Here is a 25,994-nt window from a genome sequence, read left to right as displayed (position 1 = left end):
TTCTGCTCCAATTGTGATAGCTCCGAGATGGGAATTGCCTTTTGAGTTGATGTGTGATGCCAGTGATTACGCAGTGGGGGCAGTTCTGGGACAGCGGATTGATAAGGTATTCAGGTCTATTTACTATGCTAGTCGGACTCTAAATGATGCTCAGCTTAATTATGCCACTACAGAAAAAGAGTTGCTAGCTATTGTGTTTGCTTGCGATAAATTCAGACCATATCTGATTGGTAACAAGGTGATTGTCTACACTGATCACTCTGCCATTAAATACCTGATGTCAAAGAAAGATGCCAAGCCCCGCTTGATTAGATGGATTCTGTTGCTTCAAGAATTTGACATGGAGATTCGTGACAAGAAGGGCAGCGAGAATGTGGTAGCTGATCATCTCTCTAGACTTGAGGTGGAGGAGACTGAAAATAAGAAAGCAGTGCAAATCAATGATCATTTTCCTGATGAGCAGTTGTTTGGGGTAAGTGAGACTTTAGCTGTCCCTTGGTTTGCAGACATAGTGAACTTTTTGGTTGCAAAAATTGTGCCTTCTGAAATGTCAAAGCAGCAATTAAAGAAATTCTTTTCTGAGGTGAAACACTACTATTGGGAGGAACCTATTCTCTATAGGCACTGTGTTGATCAGATTATCAGAAGGTGCGTTCCTGAAGAAGAGATGCAGTCCATTCTTAATCACTGTCATACTCAACAATGCGGAGGGCATTTTGGAGCATCAAGAACGGCGGCTAAGGTATTACAAAGCGGTTTCTATTGGCCTTCATTATTCAAGGATGCCAATGTGTTTGTCAAGGCCTGTGATAGATGTCAGAGAACTGGCAATATCTCGAGGAGAAACGAAATGCCTCTACAAGGGATTCTTGAGGTGGAAATGTTTGACGTATGGGGCATCGATTTCATGGGGCCTTTTCCACCGTCTTACAACAATGAATATATTCTATTGGCAGTGGATTATGTATCCAAATGGGTGGAGGCTGCAGCAACTAGAGCCAATGATGGTAAAACTGTGCTTAATTTTCTGCATAAACATATTTTTACTAGATTTGGCACTCCCCGAGCTCTGATTAGCGATGAAGGGAAACACTTTGTGAATAAGCAATTGGATGCACTGCTGGCTCGTTATGGAGTTTATCACCGAAAAGCTTTGCCTTATCATCCTCAATCAAATGGGCAAGCTGAAGTTTCGAACAGAGAAATCAAGAGCATCCTTGAGAAGACCGTTGACAGTTCGAGGAAGAATTGGTCGAAAAAGTTAGATGATGCGATTTGGGCGTACAGAACTGCATTCAAAACACCAATAGGCATGTCTCCTTATAGGTTGGTGTTTGGTAAAGCGTGTCATCTACCAGTCGAATTGGAGCATAGGGCATTTTGGGCTATGAAAAAGTTAAATTATGATTGGAGTGCCGCTAGTGAAAGAAGACTGTTGCAACTGAATGAACTTGACGAGTTCATAAATGAGGCTTATGAGAATGCTAAGATTTATAAAGAAAGAACAAAGGCATGGCATGACAAGAACTTAATCAGAAGGGAGTTCCAACCAGGGCAGCAGGTACTTCTGTTCAATTCAAGACTTCGACTGTTTCCTGGCAAATTGAAGTCAAGATGGTCCGGACCATTCACTGTAGTTCAAGTTTTTCCTTATGGTTCTGTAGAAGTTCGGGGCAACTCAGGTGATTCATTTAAAGTCAATGGTCAGAGATTGAAACCCTACTTGGGTGGTAGTTTTGATCAAGCGAAGTCTATCCTCCTTCTGAAGCCTCTCTGAAGAGGGTTCCGCGTCCGGCTAAATGACGTTAACGACAGCGCTTGTAGGAGGCACCCTATATTTTACTTGTTATTTTTTTTACTTTTGTATTTGTAAACGATGGATATTTGGTTTATTTTTGGACTTTTAGAATCGTGAAAAACGTGAAAAATGAAAAAAAATTTAAAAAATCAAAAAAATCAAAAAATTAAAAATTCCTTAAGGGCCGCGGCATAGCCCTATGATGCCGCGGCATTGGGGGGTTCCAGAGGCTCACGGATTTGGCAGAAAAGGGGCGGGCCGCGGCATAGATGAGGAGGGTCGCGGCATTGATCCCAAGTTTTCCCAGAATCACAAGGCGGGCCGCGGCATATGTCTGAGAGGGCCGCGGCATTCCAATGTGGAAATTTGATGCGGGCCGCGGCATAGTCAAGGTAATGCCGCGGCCCTAGTCCGAAAATTGGGATAAAAAGCCCTAAATCAGCCATTATCCCATTCATTCATTCTCACAATCTTACTCACACTCAAAACTTCTTTTCTCTCTAATTTTGTTTGAGACTTCCATCAGTCAAGGAGACCACAAGAAGGATTTTTGTGCCATTCAAGTAAGTGTATCTTCTCTAATCTAATACTTTTGATTAGAGATTAGATTGCATTGTGGTGTTGTGGATTGTTCTTTGTTGTTCTTGTGAGAAGATTAAGGGTTTTGTCAATTTTTTATTGTGGGAATTATTGTTAAAGGCTATTGATTGTGGGCATTATTGTTTGAGGCTATTGATTGTGGGAATTAGTGTTTGGGGTGTTGATTGTGGTAATTAGTAAGTTTGGGGGGGAGTGACACCAAAAAGGAAAGTATACTCAAGTTCTTGAGAGCATATTTGGGGGTTTAGTTGGTTCTTTTTGAAAGATATTATGGGTCCTAAGCGAAATCCCCCTAGAGGTACCTCCTCCAAGAAAGCATCCTCATCACGCACTCAACCACCACCAACACCACCTGCCCCAGCTGAGTATGACACGAATATTTTTGTGAGTAAGGATGCTGCCGAGTTGTTTAAAAAGATTTATAAACGATCGGTGGTAAGGGAAAGGGGGTTTGACTTTGATGAGGCCCCTGCTGTACAGCACCCTGGTTATGAACTTATAAAAGCTGAAATAGTGCGTCGAAGATGGAATTTGTTTTGTGACTCGAACCATGTGGATTCAGCCAACTGCTCTATTATATATGAATTTTTCGCCAATTTCTCCTATCAAGATGCAGAGCAGAATAATTTTGTTAGAGGCAAATTGGTGCCTACATCAGCCTATGCATTCAACCAATTACTGGGTCTTCCCTCTTTTTCTGCACAAGAGGATGAATACTGGCAGTTGGCCCATTTCGAGGAGCCAGACTATGATGCGGTGGCTGAGGTCTTAAGTATGGAAGGGGCACGTTTCAGTTATCATAATGGGAGGCCCAAAGAGTTGTTCAGGTGGCAGCTAAACCCAGTGGCGAAGGAGTGGTTTTATTTTGTGTGTGCACGTTTACTGCCGACGTCTCACCTGTCTTCTGTTGATCGAGAGCGTTGTTTGTTAGTGTACGCTATCATGACTCAAAAGAAGGTCGATGTGGGCCGCATTCTTCGATATAGCATACGCAACATCAGTCGATTCAACACTACCGCTGGTGTCGCCCATGGTACCTTCCTTTCGACTTTATGTAGCACTTATGAGGTACCAACCTTTTCCAGCGATCTAGTCCGGAGGCCAATGGGGGCCATCAATCAGACCTTGTTTACGGCCTTCCCTCCAGCCTGTCTTACGCAGCCTGACTCTACTCAGCCAAATAAGCGCAGCCGGGCTGATGAAACAGGGGGCACTGATCGCGCTGAGGAGGAGGAAGTAGAAGAAGCGGGTCCCAGCAACCCACATGAAAATTTGGCAATTGGAGGACCGATTGACGAGCACACGCAGAGTACGCATGCTCGATTGGATTACATTATTCAACAAAATCAATATTTAATCCAATCGCAACAGGCGCAAAATCAGCACTATAATGACTTTATGGTGCAACAAAATGAATATGGGCGGTCTCACATTGAGGAGTTGAATACTTTGGTCACGAGGTGGACTATGAGTTCAGCCGATGAGAATTATTTCACTCCACCGCCACAGTACACTCCATATCAGTGGCCACCTCCACCACCTCCACCGCCATACTGATGTGGCGTCAGGTAAGTTCTCTTCCCTTGTTCTTTTTCTTTATCACATTGGGGACAATGTGCGTCTTAAGTTTGGGGGGGAGCTTATTTTGTTTTATTTTTGTTTTCTGCGTTGTTTAGTTTAGTTTAGTTTTCTGTAGTGTAAAAGTTAAACCATCATTCTTGTCTGTACTTGCTTTGTCTTTGCTCGTGAAAAGGAAATTGAATTCAACTGTGTGCTTGGTTCAATTGTTTTAGAGTTGAATTTAAAAAGTTCTGTGGGAAATTTTTAATATGTTTTGAAAAGATAACATTTTGGATTGTATTATATGTGTTTGACTAGGGTTGGTGGAATGACAATTTGAATCTAATAGAACTTGCATTATTTGGCTTTTGAGGCGAAATTCTTGATGACATGTGTTTAGAAAAGTGATTTAGGCAATTTTTTTTGGATCGATTGTGCCTTTCAAGCCGACCTTGAGTTAATTATCCTTAGTTACCCTTTTGAGCCTTGAATTTGGTTTTTGTTCTTGATCATACTATTTGAGCCTAAATTTCTTAACTTCTTTATTTTTGTTTTCCTTTCCTTTTGTTATCATAAGCATATAATCTGTGGGAAAGAAGAAGGAAAAATAGTAAGAGGTTGTTATGATTGGAATACAGTATGATTGTACAAAAAGAAGAGAGAGAGAAGTCTTTGAGAAAAAAGAAAAAAAAAAAAAGAATAATATCACTTTGTCACACTCCTTGATCATATTTATATATAGGAAATAATAAGTTTGGAGGAGTGTGATTTGAAAAAAAAAAAAAAGAAAAAGTGATAAGTCTAGAAAAAGAAAAGAAGAAAATAATGAAAAGTGTTGTCATCTCTCTCTCTAATTGTATAAAAGGGTGATTTTTGGTGTGGTAAAGAAAAATTTGGTTGGTTTTAAGGTTTTATGCTTATGGTAACGATTGAGCTTAAATGAGAATTTCATCTACCCTTACCTAAGCCTAACACTATAACCTGTGAAAGTCCTGTTGATTTCAAAACATGTGTTGTTGACATTAGTGGAGAAGGTCGAGTAATGCAAGCATATTGTAGATTTGGTTTGTGAAATTATCTGGAATGAGTTGAGCATATATGATAGAATGCAAGTGTTGTAGTCATTTTCATGATATATTATCGATTTTCCTAATTGAACTGTATAAGTTGGACTTTGAGGCAATTGAGCTGAAATTCTGGTTATAAATATTGCAATTGAGATTTCATGAGTGTTGGCAAAGCAGTGTAGATGGTAATGATGGTTTAGCTTGTTCGTTTTTGTGTTTGTTTCTTTTTGTTAGTGTAACTTGGTCTTTACTCGAGGGCGAGTAAAGGTTAAGTTTGGGGGAGTTTGATGAGTCTAGTTTTCATGATGTTTTGGTGATGTTTTTAGTAGTCTTTTATTTTGTTTTTCCTTGTTTTAGCGCGGGTTTACGCTTTGTTTGGTTGTTTTTGTGAATATCAGGAAGAATTGAGCATGTGGAAGGAAATGCCAAAGAAAGGGAAGAAATAATCGAGTTTTTCATCATATTTTGATCAAGAATGGTTCTCAACACAATTTGGAAGTGTTGGTGAAATTTTGGGATGAAAACTTGAAGAATTGAAGAATTCCTTAAGAGCCACGGCTTGATCAAAGTAGGGCCGCGGCTAGGGGAGAAACAGAAGCATGGTTTTTGAGGACATCTTCGGGCCGCGGCATGGCTAGATAGAGCCGCGGCATGGATGGGCATTTTGCCCAGAAGACAATGATGCGGGCCGCGGCATGGTTTCAGAGAGCCGCGGCATTGAAAGGATAGTCTGCCCAGAAATTTTGACACGGGCCGCGGCATAGTGTATGTAGAGCCGCGGCCCGCCTCTCTAAAATCTAAAAATCCTAGGTTTTAAAGGACGAAAAAGAAGAGAGAAGGAGGTACGGACGAAGGGAGGAGTTCTGGTGTTGAAGGCTCAAGCTTAGAGTATTTTTACATGTTTTTCTTTTTGATGTTATCTTTAAATTCTGTTGTGATTAGCACTATGACTATGAACTAATTTTCTGTTTAGGATGTTCAATTGAATCACTTGAATTTCTATTATGACCTAATGCAATTTTAATTTCCTCTTCTTCAATCTTCTTCAATTCCTTATAACCTGTTCTTATAGATTGATTATTGATTGGCCATCTTTAGTCATATATATATATATGTTTTTAAGTCAAAATCTGAGAAGTGAGATTTAATTATGCTGTGGTTATATTGGACATAATTCTAATTTAGAACGAAAGTATCTGAATTAATTGTGTAGCTGTTATTAAGTTGTGGAATTTAATGCTACCTTTGTGGTTCAATTTACCATAGAAATATAGGAAATTGTCACCTAGGTTGAGTTTATAATTCATAGTATGATTATAGACTGTTGTTTCAACTTGTTAATTGAATTAGGTAAAAATAAGAAGAATTCATACTTTGCGTTAGGGAATAATAGAAAGGATAGTTGATGAGATTGAATATCCTAATTGTTTCTCAGTGATTGAATTACGAGTTTTTACTATTAGTTATTATTCTATTTAATTGTCGATTATTATTTCTGCACTCTATCGATTCTTTTGCTGTATTTTACAAAAATCAAGAAATTTTAATTCATCAAATAGAACAAGAGATTAATTGACTGGTAATTGATAATTCAGTTCTTGAGGACGATACTTGGTTTTACCATTTTATTACAAGTTCGCGACTGTGTGCACTTGCATAGCAAAATTATCGCAACAAGCAATCTTTTATGTTTACAACCATTCTTGTAAAGCAGTTAGTTATGTTTCGTTATGTTTACTACTGCTATATATATTGTTGAGTTGTATACTTTTACATATAGTTTTTTAGAAACTTTTCCTTGTAATTCAGTAAAAAAATCTGTAACTGAGAGAAGAGAGATTTGTACTGAAAGAAGAAGGAAGTTCTAATAAAAGTGGCTGCCCGTGGATGTAGCTTAGATTTCTAAGTTTTGACTTTAATTCGGACCACGTAATTCTTGGTGTTGTGTTTTAACTGGTTTGATTTCTTTTGTGTTTCTTCTAACTGGTTTGTTCTTGTGACTGTTTCTTTGGATCAAATTGTGTTTATGCAAGTTGTTGTGATCTCTGGTCTTGGCTCTACATGTTTTAATAAATTATTCTATGAACTATATATCAAAAAGATATTTGATCAATATCTTGATTGAGATTTGACTCATTCTTCTTGCATATTATTCCATGTACTGCTTCTTCAGGGTAGGCTATCTAATGGACAATATATAGCATTAAAAAGACTCTCCAAGACTGCAGGACAATTTTTTCATTACAGGAAGGAATTAAGAGAAAGTAGAAAGATAAGCAAAACAACAAGTGTGGTGGTCCTCATAGTCACAGCATGGGTTATATCAATAAGATTGTCCATAATTTTTCAATCTATATCAAATACATTTTATCATATAGATTATATACATTGGAACAAGCAACAAGCATCTTTCATTTTTATTCTTTTCCTTTCCAACTAGGGCTCCTAGCAATTCTTGGCTCAATTCAAAACATGCCAAAAAACAACATGGAAATAATTTTATTCCATTCTAATCCTAAGTAAGCTAAGTTGTCTAAACATGTTTTCTGTGGTGATAGGAGACCAAAATATCAGAGTATGCAAAACAAAAGACGATCAATGATTTTTTAGGTGACAATGGACCCCATAAAATCGACTAAAGATATGATCTTGAAAGCAATCTGAGGACAATTAGAGAATATTATATTGTAACTACTAAAGCCTCTCTGGTCTAATCCAACTTTCACAACATTTATACCAGTATTTTTCAGAGCCAAAAATCAATCAAAGTATCTTGTCTCAAGAACAGTTCAAAATAGCAATCAAAATATGATCTTTAAACATAAACTGGTAAATGCCCAAATAAAAACTCAAAATAAACTGGTAAAGTTGATAAAACATAAAACATAAAAAGTCTGAAAGATGAAAAACTCAAAATAAAAACTCGATAAAACATAAACATAAACTGGTGAAGTTGAAAAAACTCAAAAACTCAAAATGCCCAAACCGTACCTGGTGAAAGCTAATGTAGTTGAGGTAACCCAAGTCTTGAACTGGTCGGAGACTGAGTGAGGAAGGGAGGTGCGACTGAGCCGAGATCGAGGGAGTGAGGCCTCAGATTGAAAAATTGCCAACAATCTGCAAAACCCACAATTAATTTTGAAAATGCTGATAAATTTTGAGGTTAATGCTTCCAATAACACCTAAAACTAAATATACTTACCTGGCTTGCCAAGACCAAAGAGAAGGAGTGAAACACAGAAACCCAACGAATGGAAACCTATTGACAGAGAGATAGAGAAAGACGAGAGAGAGAGAGAGAGAGGAGATGTGAGGGATGGAGGAGACTTGAGCTGAGATTTGAGGGATGGAGGAGATTTGAGCTGAGACTTGAAGCAGGGATGGATGAAACCGAAGCTGGATAGAGTTCGGAGACTTACTGTTCTTAGCCGAAGAAGAAAATGGTGAGTCCGAAATTGGAAGGATTTTTTCTGAAAAAAATGTATAAGTGGCGGGCTCCCAAAAAATTGCCGCCCTTTTCATTTGCCACATATATAACATTTTCCATAATACTTTTTCATTAGTATTATATTCATGTGTTATGGAAATGGGTATTTGGTGTAGTCTAATCAGATTTTCCACCCAAGCTTCCACCAAAACAGGGAGTAGCCGCTAATGTTTGTAATGGTCCGCCATCTTCAAATTTCACCCCTGAACAATGCCAGCAACTCCTCACATATCTTGCTAATTAGATGCAATCTCAACATCCCGAGCCCACTGCCTTGGCTTCACAAGTTTCTGTTATACACTCTAACTCTTCTTCTTGGCTGCTTGATACAGGTGCTAGTCATCACATTTGCAAAGACAAATTTTTGTTTACTGATTTTGATGATACTGTTTTTCCTAACTTTGTTTCTATGCCTAATGCTATGACTGCCCCTGTCCTTAATATTGGCACTATCAAACTCTCAGCAACACTTATTTTGCATAATGTATTATTTGTCCCTACATTCACCATAAATCTCATATCTGTTAGTGCATTATGTCAAAAATCTACTTATAATGTCATATTTACATTACATGATTGCATTATTCAGGTCAAGGATTGCCATACTCTGATTGGGAGGGCTAAATGTATTGGGAATTTATATGTCACGGACGTGTCTAGGATTGCTTCTATCTCTACTTACATATGGCACTCAAGACTGGGACACCCTTCTTTACATGTTTCTACTAATACATATTTTTTACTTTCATTTTCACCTTTAAATAAACAAGATATCCCTTGTAATGTTTGTCACTTAGCAAAGCAAATAAAATTTTCTTTTCCCTCAAATAGCCATATCTCCAATTCTATTTTCGATTTAATACATATTGATATATGTGGACCTTTTATGCATGAGACTAGAGAAGAATATTGATATTTTTTTACTATTGTAGACGACCACGCTCGCTATACTTGGCCTTTTTTATTAAAAATGAAATCTGATGTTTCCACTATTATACCACATTTTTTCACAATGATTCACACACTGTTAGACACTAAAATAAAAGGGGTTCGATCTGATAATGCCAAAGAATTAGCTTTCGATCATTTTTTAAAATCACAAGGTACTATTCATTACTTCTCTTGTGTTGATTGTCCTGAGCAAAATTCAGTGGTTGAACGAAAACACCAACATTTACTCAATGTTGCAAGAGCTTTAATGTTTCAATCGAGCGTTTCTTTAGTATATTGGGGTGATGCTGTTCTTACAGCCACTCACTTGATCAATCGGCTTCCCTCCAAGCCTCTCAAAAAAATTACGCCATATGAGGTATTACACTCTAAAACTCCTACTTATGATCATTTAAAATGCTTTGGCTGCTTGTGTTTTGCTTCCACTTTGCCAAGCTCAAGAAACAAGTTCTCTCCAAGAGCTCTTCCTTGTTTCTTCCTAGGGTATCCCTAAGGTATGAAAGCCTACAAAGTCATGGACCTAACCAATAATAAAATATTCAAATATAGAGATGTTGCATTTTATGAGAAAGTTTTCCCTTTTCTCAATAATAGATCTATTGATAATCTCAATTCTTTATTTTCTAATATTACTTCTCCATTGTCCTTGCATGTACCAAATGGAGCTGCTGCCCATGCTCCTTCTTCACTAGAAATGGACATTTCATAACAGCAACAAAACCATTTCGGCATTGACAATAACACCAATGAAGTCATCACTAGAACAGTGAGATCTTCTAAACCTCCCTCCATTTTATAGCAATATCACTGTTATAATAGCTTAGCATATACCAAATCCTGTACTCAATATCCTTTATCTAACCGCCTTGATTATTCTAAATTGCATCCTTCCTTTCATACAATTATTTGCAATGCTAGCTCCATAAGTGAACCCACATCTTACAAGACAGCTAGTCTTTCCTTAGAATGGACCAATGCCATGAATGAAGAACTAAATGCCTTAGACAATAACAACATTTAAACAATAGTTGACCTTCCCACTACACATAAACCGATAGGGTGTAAATGGATTTATAAACTTAAGAGAAATTCTAAGGGTATTGTCGAAAGATATAAAGCTCGGTTAGTAGGGCTGTGCAGAAATTTTTACAACCCGCCCAACCCGAATAATCCGCCCAAACCAACCCGAAAAACCGCCAAAAAACGCAACCCGAATAAACCGACCAAAATTTAAACCGCCCAATTGTTTCATTGGGCGGGTTGAAATTATAACCCAACCCGCCCAATATAACCCAACCCGCCCAATTAAGCATTATATATATATTTAATTAAATTTATATTTAAAAAAAATAAAACCCTACTGAACCATATTATTAACTTTGTCTCTCTGCCTCATTTCTTTTTTTCCCGTTTCTTTTCTTTCCTTTGGTGCCGTCGCAGAGCTCATCTCTTTCTCTCCTCTCTCTCTCGACTTTCTCTCAAACATTGCAGAGCCTCCCTCCGGCGTCCCTTCTCTTCTTCAGTTCAAGCCTCCGGCGTCCCTTCTCTTCTTCAGCTCAAGCCTCCGGCGTGACGGCGTGACAACGTTCCTGCTCTTCAGTTCAAGTCAAGCCTCGCTCGCTCCACGCAACAACATCAAACATGTATTAAGAGTGAGGTTATCTTAAACTTCCGTTGTATTCCACCTTTGATCTCAATTTGGAAACTCAGTTTTGGTTTTGTTATATTATATTATTTGACCTGTTTAGAATTTACATAACTAGCTTTGTGGTGTTTATATATATATACACACAAATTTCTTGAATCAGCTTTTTCGGATTCACTCAAATATCACAATTAATCTTGCTGTGTTGTTTTTATTATATAACTACACTTCTTTCTAAGCCCAAACACAATACTAAACAGGAAGGAGTGTTAAACAGGAAGGAGTGTTAATAGAAACAAAGAGAAACAGGTCAAATATTCTGGGTTTCTTCTTGTTCTGGTTTTTTAGTTTTCAAAATAATATATATTGGTCAAGAGCATTAAAATTTAAAAGAAGAGAGCCCAACAAAAAAGATCCACCATATGATTCGTTAGCACATTTATTTATTTATTTTGACAATGTTAGCATAGTCAATATTTAAAGTCAAAATAATTGGTGAAAACTATGTCTGTTTAGTGTAAGTGATTGTCTGTCTTGTGAATGAGTTAATGTTGATTAATTAAGAGGCTGGGTTCATACATATAATTGTAAAAAGACTTGAGACTTTAGATCGTCAACTATGAAAACTTGTTAAATAAAAATATAATTCCAACACTACTAGCCAAGCAATTATAAATATGAATTCTGGTGTGTTAAGAGATAAAAACAGTCTCATTTTTCTCTCTAAGAGAGTTTGTTAGTAGTTGTTATTATTGTTTTGGTAAAATTTAACAAAAGAAGAATTAAGAGATAAACAACTGAAACTAATCTCTTCCTAATCATCTGCTCTGCCTCTGAGATTTAATCCCACATTAGTAGAAGCCAGTTAATATTTGCCTAATTATAAATTATAATAATAATTATTATTATGTTTTTTTTAATTTAATTTTCTCTTCTTTTTGATCCATAATTAGATAATTATATGATTTCAAACTCAATACCTTTACTGTGTAGAAGTAGAACCACACTTCACACACACACACATGAATGTTGTTCATTCTTTTTCCTTTGTTGTTTTTGTCTTTTTGGCAGTACTTATTTGAGCATTACTCAATATCTGATTTTTTTTATGGTTTGCATTTTTATTTAGTTTTCTCTTTTCATCTCACCTTGTGTTTGTGTTATGTTTATCATATACATTTAGATTAGAATGTGTATGATATATTTTTTTGCAGATAATTACATATGGAAATTGAAGATGAAAATGTGGATGATTTGGTGAAAGAATGGATTAAATATGTAGAGACTGAAGAAGGGGCTGCTGAAATCGAACGACCGCAAAAAAGGAAGAGGAAAGGGAAAAAAACATCAACTATTTGGGAACATTTTACTATGGTTAAGAAAAAAGTAAAAGGTAAAAATAATAAAGAGGAAAAAGAAGAGGATAGAGCAGAGTGCAACTATTGTGGAGCTGATTATGCAGCTGATAGTAAGTATTGTGGGACTAGTACATTGTGGAGTCATGTTGAGAAAAAGTGCAGGAAGTGTCCATTTAGTGAGTGGGTAGAGCAGAATAAGAAACAAACGATGATAACTCAATTTACAAAGAAGACTCTTGATTCTGAAGTTAACTCAAGTGGGACTACCACAATGAAGTTTTGTCAGAATAAAGTGAGAGAATTGATTAGCAAGTACTTCATTATTGATGAGCTTCCCTTTAGGCATATTGAAGGGAAAGGGTTTCGCTTGCTTGTTACTCATTTTTTTCCAAAATTTGACTTTCCTTCAAGATTTACAATTGCTCGTGATATCTACCAGTTGTTTTTGGAGGAAAAGAAAAAATTGAGAAATGAATTTGTCAATCGTAGGTTGTCTTTAACTACTGATTGTTGGACTTCCATACAAAATATTAGTTACATGTGCCTAACTGCTCATTGGATTGATGACAATTGGAAGATGCAAAAAAGGATTATTAGTTTCATTCAGGTTCCTAGCCATAAAGGTGACATGGTTGCAAAAGAACTGATCAGTTGCCTCAATCATTGGGGGATTACTCAACTTTTCTCTATCACTGTTGACAATGCCTCTTCAAATGATGTAGCTTTGAGAAAAGTCAAGGAATATTTGTCTGAAAAACCAAATGCTTTAGTTTTGGGTGGAGAGATGTTTCATATGCGGTGTTGTGCACATATTCTGAACTTGGTTGTTAGTGATGGTTTAAAAGAAATGAGTTATGCCATTTCTAGCATAAGGAATGCAGTTAGGTATGTGAGATCTTCACCAGCTAGGTTGAAGAGGTTCAAAGAAGCATGTAAAGATGTAAATGTTGAATCGAAAGCTTTATTATGTTTAGATGTGGTGACAAGGTGGAACTCCACCTACATGATGCTAGAGGCTGCATTGAAGTTTAAGAAAGCTTTTAGGTATTTGGAAGGGGATGCAAATTACACAAAGTATTTTGAAGAAGAAAGAGTAAATGGAGAAAAAGTTGATGGGCCACCAGACAATACTGATTGGACTAATGCAGAAGTATTTGTTAAGTTTCTCAAGGCATTTTATGAACTTACATTAAAGTTCAGTGGGTCATTGTATGTCACATCAAACCTTTTCTTCCAAGAGATTCTTGAAGTTCAAGTTGAGCTGAATGATATGAAGAGTAGTACAGATGAAAGATTCAAATTGAAGTTTGACAAGTATTGGGGCAATGTTGAGAAGATTAATTTGTTGCAATATATTGCCTCTATTTTGGATCAAAGATTCAAATTGGATGTTGTTCATAACGGTTTCAGGTATCTCTATGATCCCATTCTAGCTGAAAAAATGATAAAGAAAGTTGAGAATATGATGACTACCTTGTATGCATTTTATAAGGGCACTGTTATGACACCTAGTTCCTCTAATGATCAACAAGCAAGTCAAAGTGTCACTTCCAATGCAAGTGGAAGTTCTAGTAGCTCGTCATTTCTTATTAAGCGAAGGTTTATTTCGAGTGAAGTAACCAGCAATGATTTGGATGATTATTATGCAGATCGAAAGGAAAAGTTAGTTGAGGATACTAATTTTGACATTCTAGATTGGTGGCAAAGGAATGGAAACAAGTATCCTATTGTCTCTCATATTGCAAGAGATGTTCTGGCTGTTCAAATGTCTACTGTTGCCTCTGAATCAGCTTTTTCAACTGGAGGACGGATTCTCGATCCATTTAGAAGCTCTTTGTCTCCAAAGATGGTCGAGGCTTTAATTTGCTCAAAGAATTGGTTGACTTGTGAATATGATGCTCCTATTGTGTTGAGACAATACATGGACGAAATCGAAGGTTTGGTGACATCCGAGCAAGTTGAGTCAGGTATGTTAATGTTATATTTATCGTTTTGCTTAGTTCTTATTCTTAACTAAATTTAATAAATATTAGTTTCTAATATGTTTTAATTTTATTTTTATATTAGAGGAATCGTGTATTACAAACACAGGAACTGAGACTACTACCGCTACTCCTAGTACTTTATGAGCCCTTTGATGGAGGAATCATGAGATGATTATTGGATACTTGGATTGGTATTATCTTTTTATATTTGTATTTGAACTTTGAAGTTTTAACGTGGTTGTATGATTTGTGATGTTTCATGGTTGGACTATTTTTTTTTTTGAATTTTGGACTAAGTGTGTAATGTTTTACGGTGGTTGATTTAATTGTATTTGGACTTTGGTTTGCAATTGGACTTTGGACTATATTAAGTTTCTTTTTCATTTTAATGATATATGTTTGTTACTTTGTTTAATGCTTTTAATGTTGATGCAATTATTAATATATTGCCAATTAATATATAAGAATTTTTTTCAAATAAATATATAAATTAATTAAGTTTTGTTTTATTTTTTTACTATAAATTTAAAATATTGTTTTAAGTTTAAAAAGATAAACTTCACACTATTAGTATTAGTATTTAAAAGAAAAAAATTACAAAAATTAAAAAAAAAAAAAAACTTGTTTGGGCGGGTTGACCTGCCCAACCCGACCAACCCGACCCTCGCCCAACCCGCCCAAAAAAATCCCATTTCGGTTTGGGTGGGTTAACCCGACCAACCCGCCCAAATTATTGGACGGGTTAAAATTTTTTTTTTTTTAATTGGGCAAGTTACGGGTCATTTTTGCTAACCCGATTATAACATTGGACGGGTAAAAATGCCTTGTAACCCGACCAACCCGCCCAATGCTCACCCCTATCGGTTAGTTGCTAAAGGCTATACCCAACAAGAAGGCATGGATTATTTTGACACCTTTGCCCTTGTTGCCAAAATGGTCACTGTTAAACTTTTATTGGCCATTGCTGCCCATTATGGTTGGTATTTACACCAATTAGATGTAAATAATGCTTGAATGGTGATCTTGATGAAGAGATTTACATGTCTCTACCTCAAGGATACACACTTAAGGGGGAGCAAACTAATTTTCAAAAACTAGTTTGTAAACTTAACAAGAGTCTATATGGCCTTAAGCAAACTTCTAGACAATGGAACACTAAACTCACTACTTCCTTACTTGCCTATGGTTTTCAGCACTCATATACATATTATTCTTTGTTCATTAAGCATGACAATACAAATTTCTTGGCTCTCTTAATTTATGTTGATGATGTTATGATTGTTAGCAATTCTACACATGCAATAAACACTCTTATTCTATACTTATCATCTTGTTTTCAATTAAAAGATCTTGGTGAACTAAAATTCTTCCTTGGTCTTGAAATTGCTAGGAATAAAAAAGGCCTTTTCCTATGTCAGCGAGGATATGCTCTCCAAATCCTTGAAGACAGTGGCACACTTGGATGCAAGACAACATCTTCACCAATGGATGTCAACCTCAAGTTATCCGCTGAAGATGGCGAGCTACTTAAGGACCCAAAATCCTATAGAAGACTCATTGGCCGCCTCATCTACTTGACCATCACACGACCAGATCTATCATATGCCATCAATAGATTGAGCCAATTTGTTTGTTCGCCACGACAGTCCCATTATCAAGCCGCCCTCAAAGTGCTACACTACATCAAAACCACTCCTGGACGTGGTCTCTATTATCCAACCAGGAAGGATCCTATCACTACCACTCATTGGCCCTTAGATCATCCCATCAAAGTTTTCTGTGCTGCTGATTGGGCCATTTGACCAGACACTCGGCGTTCCATTTCAGGTTTTTGTGTGTTTTTCAACAACTCTTTGGTCTCTTGGAAATCAAAGAAACAACACACCATCTCTCGCTCTTCTGCTGAAGCTGAGTATAGATCCATGGCTAATGCCACCACTGAAGTTATTTGGCTACTCTCCTTACTCAAAGAACTTATTTTTCCTCAAACAAAACCAGTTCTTCTCTACTGTGACAGCAAATCAGCTCTTCATATCTCTTCCAATCTTGTCTTCCATGAATGAACAAAGCACATAGAGATAGATTGTCACTTAGTTCGCGACAAAATCAATCAAGGAATCATCAAAACTTTACAGGTCTCCACCAACCACCAACTTGCTGACATCCTCACCAAAGCTTTTGCCATCAACTCAATTTCAATGTCTTGTCTCCAAGATGGGTCTTCTCAACATCTTTGCCCCATCATGAGGGGGAGTAACAAAAAATACAAAATGGCTGAGTTGTTATTTTAGTTAGTTGGTTGGTTGGGTTTGTTTGTTAGTTATTATTGGGTTTTTTTTATTTTGGGCTCTTGTTTTAGATCCTATATTTATATTGCTTTTTAAGTGTAAAAATAAGACACAACTTGCATTTTTCTTTTTGGTAAATGAGATCAGTTTTTTCTCTTAGGCCCAAGTGTTTTCTTTTATTTTTGGACCGAGAGATTTGTTAAGCTGCAAAGAAATAAAGAAATAAAATCCCTTTATTATTACATGTTTTAATTTGCAATTAATCTTTTGCTTTACAGTAGAGGTGAGAGGCAATCATTGCCAACAAAAAAATTATGCAATAACTGTTAAGTAGTTATAGCATTATTTGTATCTTTCATTTATTTATGATAATTTAATTTTATGGATAATGATGGTATATATATCTGGAAGATGTTGGTACCTGAATCGATTTTTAGGTCTTGTATTACTATATTATTTTATTTGTAGATAAGATAGTGATCAAGAATATGTATATATAAACTTTGATAGGTGACATGGATAACACAGACATATACATGCATATATATATATAAATATATATATTCTACATAAATAGACATACACAAAAGATGAAGCGTGCATATTGTTGGGGTTTTGGTGGTGTGAGGGGGCCATTAAATCATATGATTACATGAAGAAAATGAACCCTGAACAGCACTCACCTTTGATACATCATAATCCATGGATTTTCCACTTTATTATATATATATATATACAAATATTTATCAATGATAAAGATTGATCGACTAATTAATTAATGTGTGCAAACAGAAAGAAATTGCTCAAGGAGAGGGTGCCAACATGGGGGTTGGCAATGTTCGACTGTCCATCCAAACAAAAAAGATATAAATAAGTACTGTTCTTTTAATAATAATAATATTATTATTATTATTAAAAAAGAGGGTGCCAACATGGGGGTTGGCAATGTTCGACTGTCCATCCAAACAAAAAAGATATAAATAAGTACTGTTCTTTTAATAATAATAATATTATTATTATTATTAAAAAACTAAATTTTATATATTTTTGGTGGCAAGTATACAATAACACAAGTGAATTTTACCGTACTAAATAATATTTATTATATTGAACTCACACTAATACAAGGCAACACTTTATCAAAATAAGACCAAATATTTTTTTTATTGCCTAGTACACATTGATACGTATAAATATTTAAAGATATTAATATTAAAACATTATCATGAACATTTGAGTAAAGAATGTACATATTTTAAATTTGACACTACTTTTTTAAAATAATTTTTTGCAAGATATATTGTGTTTTGAGTTTGAATTTAATATATAAATATATTCCCGAAAAGTACTTTTTCTTAGTAGTACATGGTGAATTGTTCATCTTTTTTAATTTAGTTTTTTTTTTTGTTAAACTCTTTAGTAAATATAAATCATTTTAATATTTATTACTTTTTCTATTAAATGTTTTTTAAATTATATTAAAATGCTACAAAAAATTATTTGGCTAGCGATCAATAAAGTAAATAAAAGTCAGAGTAAAAATATGATTAAATAATAAATTATTTTAGTTTTTTTAAATAAAAAAAAAAAGATAAAACATATCTAGCTAGTTCTCAGAGTTGTTATTGGAGGAATCCATAATATGCGAGGGAAATTAATACAAGTGAAGGGTTTTAATGTGTTACTTCTTATTATTAAACAGCATGGAATTAATTTTGGGATCTCAATTAATAATACAATATTTTGGTTTAATAATTATTGTATTACGCCAACTATTAAAAGGTTTTCTACACTAAATTTGATTTACACGTCTATATATAAAATATCTACTGTGTACAACACTATTTGATTAGTGCAATTTAGTATTAGATTTTATATATTATATTTTAAAATATAATTGGTAGGATCTCATACTAAACTGTACCAATTATTATAAAACACATATGTAATATTACGCATCAATAACAGACTGATGTGTTAGACACCACTCGATCATCTCTTTTTGCAATTAACTTTTAATAATGGTTAAACTTTCAAGCGTGCTTGTACAAAGCAAGAGCCAAGAGCACGGCTCTAAAATCTATAGTTCCACGTGTCTTAACGTCATAGGACCACTTTAACACGTTCACACGTACCTAATGGGAAACTACACCAATTCGTATTTGTTTTGCTTATTGAAATGAAAACTCAATTCATTGTACAGTGGCAGTACTACTATTCATCTCCAACTTTAACCAGTCTATTTATAACACCCCAAACAAACCCTACTTCTCTCTACTACCAATACCAGAGAGAGACTTTTAGGGGGAGAGAAAGAGAGAGAAAAGGGTCTCTTCTTTCTTTCTCTTCTCTTTCACTAATAATAGCGTTGATCTCAGTAGTCGTGGGATCAGATCAGATCAGATCATATCTTACAGTTAGTTGTGATCAAATGGCTATGGCTGGCTCTCTCTCAAAGTCTAAGCTCCTAATTAACCAGGCTCTTCCCCTCTCCAATAGTATTACTCGGTGAGTTAGTTCATTAATTACGAGTACTGTTTTTATTTCTTGCTCATTATTATTATTATTATTTGATTGAGTTTGTAACAAATGATCTTGACCGAACAGGAGGGGTTACGCGGCGTCATCTCAAGGGTCCATAGGGGTACGATTAGGTAAGGGAGGGTGTATGGTAGGGAATAACGAAGTGGAAGGGAGGCCTAACAAGTACTCAGAAGACAAAGAAGCAGCAGCCTCTGCATGGATCCCAGATCCATTAACTGGCTATTACAGGCCTGCTAATCGTGCGGTTGAGATCGACCCAGTTGAGCTTCGTCAAATGCTGTCGAACAATAAAGTCAGACCCCTTTAGATTATAATTACATTTTAACATAGTATTATTACAACATTTACCATGAACTAAGTTTAATTACGTTGCAAATAGAGCTCTAAGAATTTGATTAAAGTCGTATCTCTATATATAGATCATCATGTCTTTTCCAATAAACTCTAATAATATATATCTAAGAAGTTTATTATTACCTTATTTGTTTTCTAATATATTTATGAAAACTTGGTTTTGAGACATTTTTAACATTTGATAATATCCATTAATGTTACAACTTGTCTCTACATTATTAATGTGTTCATTGACTTCAACTCCTAGCGATATAAGAAAATATACTAAATAATTAGACTAAATACCTTAATAATTAGTACTTAAAGTTGCTTTGACTTAATTTTAGGCCTAGACAAAACAGATTTTAATTTTTACAATAGTTGAAAAAAGAAAGAGAAATGCATTACTTATAAAAAGTCTACATTGTTATGTGTAGTCTAGTAGTAACTTTTTTAATATTTTAAATTTTATTTGGGATATTATTTAGTATTTTAAATCATAAATATTGTGCAATAGTATAATTTACATATGATTTACAATTTTTATTTAAAAATTTATTTTTTAAATAAATGGGTTCCCCGTGGATATTCTCCACCCTGCCCCCGACGAGGAATAAGCAGGGATGGGGCGGGGACGGGGGGAGCACTCACTGCCAATTCCCCGCCCTGTGTGCATCACTAATTATTATAAAGTAACTATAAGAAAAATGTTTTTAGGAGCGACACTTTTAGGGGCGACGCTATTATCAGTGGCGACATTACATAGTCATCGCTAATACAACATTGAATTTATAAATAATCAACAAAATTTATTTGGGGCGTTTTTTTCAACATATTTGCGGTGACATTGTTGCCGCTAATATGTGGAAAATTTTATGAAAAAAAAACGTGGGAACTTTCTCCCCAAAATTTAAACAGGTCTATTAGCGTTGACACGTGTCGTCGCTAATAGTCATACGGTCAATTACAAAACGCAGCCAAAACGTCATGTTTCGTCATTAGCGGCAACACATGTTGCCGCTAATAGTCCTGTATATTTCAACCTCCCCACAACATGTCGTCCTCATTTGCCCATTTCGAAAAAACCCCTACATCCTGTCGCCTACTGCATTTCCCTGTCGGAAAATCGCCATTCACAACCCCCAAGCTTGAAATCGAAGCCATAATTCCCATTACCCGACCCTCCAAACCATAACCCCCATTACACGACCTCTCTCTCTCTCTCCTCGTCGGGACCCGCAACCACCACAGTATCGTCGCCTCCATGATGAAAATGGTGCCACCACGGTACTGCCTCCTCCACCACCACCTCTTTATTATATATAGGTATATGAGTGCACTCTTAATGTTTACTACATATAGATGATTGCTTTAATACTAACCATTGGATTAAGATCAATGGTCTATATTTATAGTTGTTAATTAATATTTCTAAAAATAAATTTTGATTTTTTCAAATTTTTGGAAGGGTTACCTGATGGAAAACATGTATTTATTATGAAAATATAATATTGTAAACTTTTCATTTTTCAAATGCATGTCAATTTCTAAATATAGCTAGTGTCTCTCATTGGTTGGAAACAACATTAATTATGAAAAAAAATAACTAAATTCGAAATTAATGTAGAAAAAAAATATTTACATGTTGGTGACTTGCTATACCAAATCACTATGTTGCCACATCATCATAGTTAGTATCTATCTATGAGTAGTAATCATTGAGAAGTCTTCCATATATATATATTGTTTTCTATTTTGATTTTTTTTATTTTTCAGTTTATATTTTTGAATTCTTATTTGATTTATCTTTCTGTTTTTATTTAATCTTTTTATTTATTTATATATATGTGGGCCCGTGTATATATATATATCTTTATATATTATAAATATGAGTTTAATGAAAATTGTTGGTTTCCGTTAGATTTAACACATTTTTTATCGTTTTCTAACACTGTTAGTTTTAAAGTCATCTAAATAAGGTAAATAAATTAAAAAAAAAAAAAATGAGCCATAATAATTTCTCATCACATATTTTAAAATTTCATATCAAAGTATTTAAATTACTCTATAATTATGTTTTAAAAATTATAACCAAAAAGTACTTATGTGTTTAAATTTATTATTTTCTTTCTTTTATTAATTATTTATTTTGTCACTTAATATACTTTGTTTATCCAAACATATATGTAATTGTGACATAAGACATAAATATACATATATGTTATTTCTTTCATTTAGTTTTTTTAATGAGAAATTACTTATTTTAATTGCTCTAGCCATTAATTAAGTAATATATATATATATATAAATTTTGTTCACTTTAAAAAAAATAATTAAATAATTAAAATTTGATCAAATAAATTTTTTTAATTCATACTTTTAAGATTGATTCACTATTTTTTATATTTTATTTATGTATTTTTAAATAAAAATAGCATTTAGGGACCTAAATGATACGATTTAAAAAGGTTGGAGACCTAATTGATACAAAATCAACTTTCGAGACATAACTGCTACAAAATGTAAAGAATAAAGATTACAGCTAAAGAAAAAAAACCCAATAATTATAACAAAAACATAATAACTTTGTCTGTTGTATGAAATTTTCAAATGTAAAACTTTGATATAAATTTAAGAAAAATAAAAATCTATGATGAAATATATATTTATATAGATAATTTTTTTTTAAAAAAAAAAAGATAAATTATATCCGGGGAAGTTGCCTTTTGGCACCTATCATCCACTAGTATGACTATCTATTTTAACAATCACAGTCATATAAAATTGCTATATACCACTCACTTAACAATATAATTATTCAATTGCTACATCAAAAAAAATATATAATCATTTAACATTTTATATAAATAATTTATTTGAAAAAAAAGTATATAATACTATTTTTCATGATATTGTTGATCTTGGAATGCATGAGTTGGCGATTAGACCATTAAGTCTGAAATGACACATAAGAAAATGAGGTAAAATACCTGTCACTTAAGGGCGAGAGCAGGTGTGATCGACAAAGATCACAGTACTTTTGACTAATTTCTTTTACAAAGAACACTCTTGATTAGGAATGTTATTGATCTCGGAATGCATGGGTCAGCGATTGATACATCCTAAATGACACATAATTAGGAAATGAGATAAAATCCTACCACCTAAGGGTAGACCAGGTGCGATCGACAAAGATCACACTACATTGACTGTAATTCTATTTTGTATGATTACCAACTTAATTATTCAAATTAAATAATTAATTGCTAAACAGTTACAGAAATGTTTAAACGGACACAGAGACTGTTTGAACAGAAACCAGATATGTTTAAACAATTTATCACCAGAAGATAAAAACGAACATAAGGTAAAGAACACACGAAATTATACGGGGTATCAGCAATCTTTGCAGATTGCTACTAGTCCACGGGGCCACGCCCAGAGAATGAAATTTATTAGAAGAATATCTAAACGATTACAAAACCAAATTGACTTATACAAATAAAGACTCCCTCTTGAGTTTATCGCAACTGTTGTAATCTAAACTCCTAATCAAATTTCTGAAGTGCTAAGATCTTGAACTCCCTTCAAATCACAACACTTGCACTTTTCCTCCCGAAAAGTGACTCACGAACAAGACTTCTCCCAAAGCTTGATGAACAATGTACAAGTGTGTTCAACCTACACAATTAACACAAAGAAAACAATACAGAAGTACACTGTAATAAACCACTAAGAACTTGCTGGACTCAAGTTCTTCACATAATAAAAAGTCTCTCTAAAACTTGAAAAATATTTGGAAAATAATACACCAAGAGAGATGATCAAAAACCAATGACCTAAGGATGATTATATACTTTTTAGAATCACTTTAGGTCATGGAAAACAAATCAAAATCCAATAAGCCAATAAATAGAAAATATTCCCAAACAGTAAAGTCAGAATATGTTCAAACAGACTCGCAATCCGTTCAAACAAATTCATTGAACCTGGACAGTTTTTTAAACCCAGTTTCCTTAAATAAATAAGGAAACAAAATATACATTATCTCTGCGAGCTGTACACGGTTTTTAGACAAACAAATCAGATCAAGAAATAAAAATAAATACCAATAATGTCTATTTTAAGAAAAGATATTCTTTTATAGGAAATTATATATATTTATTTTATTAACATATATATAATAATCTAATTATAGAAATCATATCACAACCAAAACAAGAAACTACCCTTTTCGAAAAATCTTCTTTAATTAATTTTGTCAATATTGTCAAATATGCCAATAAAAGATTTTACAATCTCCCCCTTTGGCAATTTGTGTTAGGAACGAGTTTCCTAATACGCAGCGGAAAGGTGGTGTGGTTGGCCCAGTGTACAATAAAAATTTTGTAACATATTTAAACTACCTTTAAATATGCGGATCCATTAATATACATACATTAATCATAAGCAAGATACTAATAGAAATCATACCTCTTGAAGCCTATCAAGTGTCATTGCTATCTTTTCGTATTTAGAACGATCTTCCTATCCAAGCGGCTCCCACGTACTCACACCAAGATCTTCCAAAGCGTTCTCTACACCTCAAGAAATGTGTGGACACTTAGAGAATGAAGGATAGTTTATTTGTGATTCTTCTTGATGTACTCAACTCATAAGATCAAGAGAATAGGCCTGAGAATTGGTTCTTTATTTTCAGGGAGAGAGAAAACTATCGTTCTATTTTTCACAGAGCATAGGGATATTTGTTTTTCAAATTTTATTTTATTATTTATTCAAATTTCTTTGTCAGATAAGATCTAACAACCTGATAACTAATTCAAATTTGAATTTAAATTAATTATCTTTTTAATTAATTATCAAATATAATTAATTATTTGAATAAATATTAATCTTTTAAATTCAAATCCAATTTGAACTTATCAGATTATTTTCTCCCACTCAAATAATGATATTTAATTAATTCTACTAATTAATTAAACCCAAATTTTCGAAAATAAATATTTAATTAATCATAATTTCAAAAATTACAATTGAATAATTATTTAATTAAATTTCGAAATTTAATTTAATTTAATTATTTAGTATAATTTCGAAAATTATACAATAATTAAATATTAATTAATTTTTTTAACTACAACTAATTTGTAATTAATTAATTAATCACTATTATCATATAATTGCATATTTGGCCTGAAGAACAAGTTCTTCTTAAATATGTCTTTAAACTATTTTCCCTTCATATCAACTCTTACCTTGAACAGTGTTGATAGAGCCACTATGGGACCTATGGGCCTATAATTGCAAGCTCCAATAAATTTGAGATTATTAATTAAACTCTTTAATTAAATAATCTTAATTTATTAATCTCATGATTATTCCACTATAAATATGAGATTGAACTCTTGTAATTATAGACATTTCATTTACTGAGTACTTTATAATCATAAAGCGTCCATTGATTTAATCATTGCATACAACTTGACCCTCTAATAATGGTTCATAATTAATCGGGAATAAAATTACCGTTTTACCCTTTTAATTATGTCTTGTTTCCTTAAGTACCATTGACTCTACTAGTGAAGGTTTATTCATAACTAAATTATGAATTTGAGCTCAATAACCTTTCAGTCCCAAAATTCAACCCTTAAGAGAACCATCATTCAATCTCTTGCGAGAAGGTATAGATTCCATATCTGTATACTATGTCCCCAGCCATCTATATTAATGAGTTCCCAAAACAAAAGTTTTTAGCCTGATCATTCTGATAGACCCTAACAAGTGAATTAAATAACTTATATAACATAAACAGGAGTTCATAGTAACCTCAGGATTAAGATCTATTTGTATATGATCATCAGTTGATATATTTAATTAATACTTCGAAACGGTATTTAACCAAGTATTAATAAACATATCTGGTCCAGTTCTATATATTCTCTAAAATATAAAGCACCTCCACTAAAGTTTCCTATCACACTAGTGATCCGGATCTAGATCACATGTGTTCATAATACTAGTGGATCGCACTTGCAATAATTAATCTAAAGATTCCATAACTTTATTTTACCGCGAACTATTCAAGTTCATTTATCTCAAACACAATCATCTCGTACTAATACGTGTTTGAGATTACATTCATAAACTTAGGAATTTTCCTTATATTTACATAATATTATCATAGAATAATATAGTCCATAAAATATATGCATAACAAATTCAATTTATTTATTTATTTCATAAAAACAATGTCCACTACATATGCTTTCAGGGCACATTTCCAACAATTTGATAGACAAAATTAATTCAAAAAACATACAACACAAATGTTAGTGACAAGTAAAGAGAAAAAACTCCCCCTGCAAATATGCATTAACT

At 33.9% G+C, this 25,994-nt stretch overlaps 2 protein-coding genes across 2 annotated transcripts; both read left to right on the top strand.

The window, feature by feature from the left end:
* Positions 1–12,332: 12,332 nt before the first annotated feature.
* On the top strand, positions 12,333–16,514 carry LOC133815524 (zinc finger BED domain-containing protein RICESLEEPER 2-like). The gene is made up of 2 exons (XM_062248356.1): positions 12,333–14,433; positions 16,258–16,514. The coding sequence occupies exons 1-2, from the start codon at positions 12,333–12,335 to the stop codon at positions 16,512–16,514; spliced, it is 2,358 nt and encodes a 785-aa protein (XP_062104340.1).
* Positions 16,515–19,002: 2,488 nt separating this feature from the next.
* On the top strand, positions 19,003–19,759 carry LOC133819482 (late embryogenesis abundant protein Lea5-like). The gene is made up of 2 exons (XM_062252747.1): positions 19,003–19,247; positions 19,347–19,759. Exons 1-2 carry the CDS (start codon positions 19,171–19,173, stop codon positions 19,588–19,590), a joined length of 321 nt encoding a protein of 106 aa, XP_062108731.1. The 5' UTR covers positions 19,003–19,170; the 3' UTR covers positions 19,591–19,759.
* The last annotated feature ends 6,235 nt before the right edge of the window (positions 19,760–25,994 follow it).

This window comes from Humulus lupulus, chromosome 2 (genome assembly GCF_963169125.1).
Source record: "Humulus lupulus chromosome 2, drHumLupu1.1, whole genome shotgun sequence".
NCBI lineage: Eukaryota > Viridiplantae > Streptophyta > Magnoliopsida > Rosales > Cannabaceae > Humulus > Humulus lupulus.
This window is presented reverse-complemented; position numbering and strand designations above follow the sequence as displayed.

Coding starts and splice junctions, on each gene's coding strand:
- LOC133819482 (XM_062252747.1), top strand. CDS start 19,171: ATGGCTATGGCTGGCTCTCTCTCAAAGTCTAAGCTCCTAATTAACCAG. Junction 19,248..19,346: donor CTCTCCAATAGTATTACTCG/GTGAGTTAGTTC, acceptor TTGACCGAACAG/GAGGGGTTACGCGGCGTCAT.
- LOC133815524 (XM_062248356.1), top strand. CDS start 12,333: ATGGAAATTGAAGATGAAAATGTGGATGATTTGGTGAAAGAATGGATT. Junction 14,434..16,257: donor ATCCGAGCAAGTTGAGTCAG/GTATGTTAATGT, acceptor CCATTTGACCAG/ACACTCGGCGTTCCATTTCA.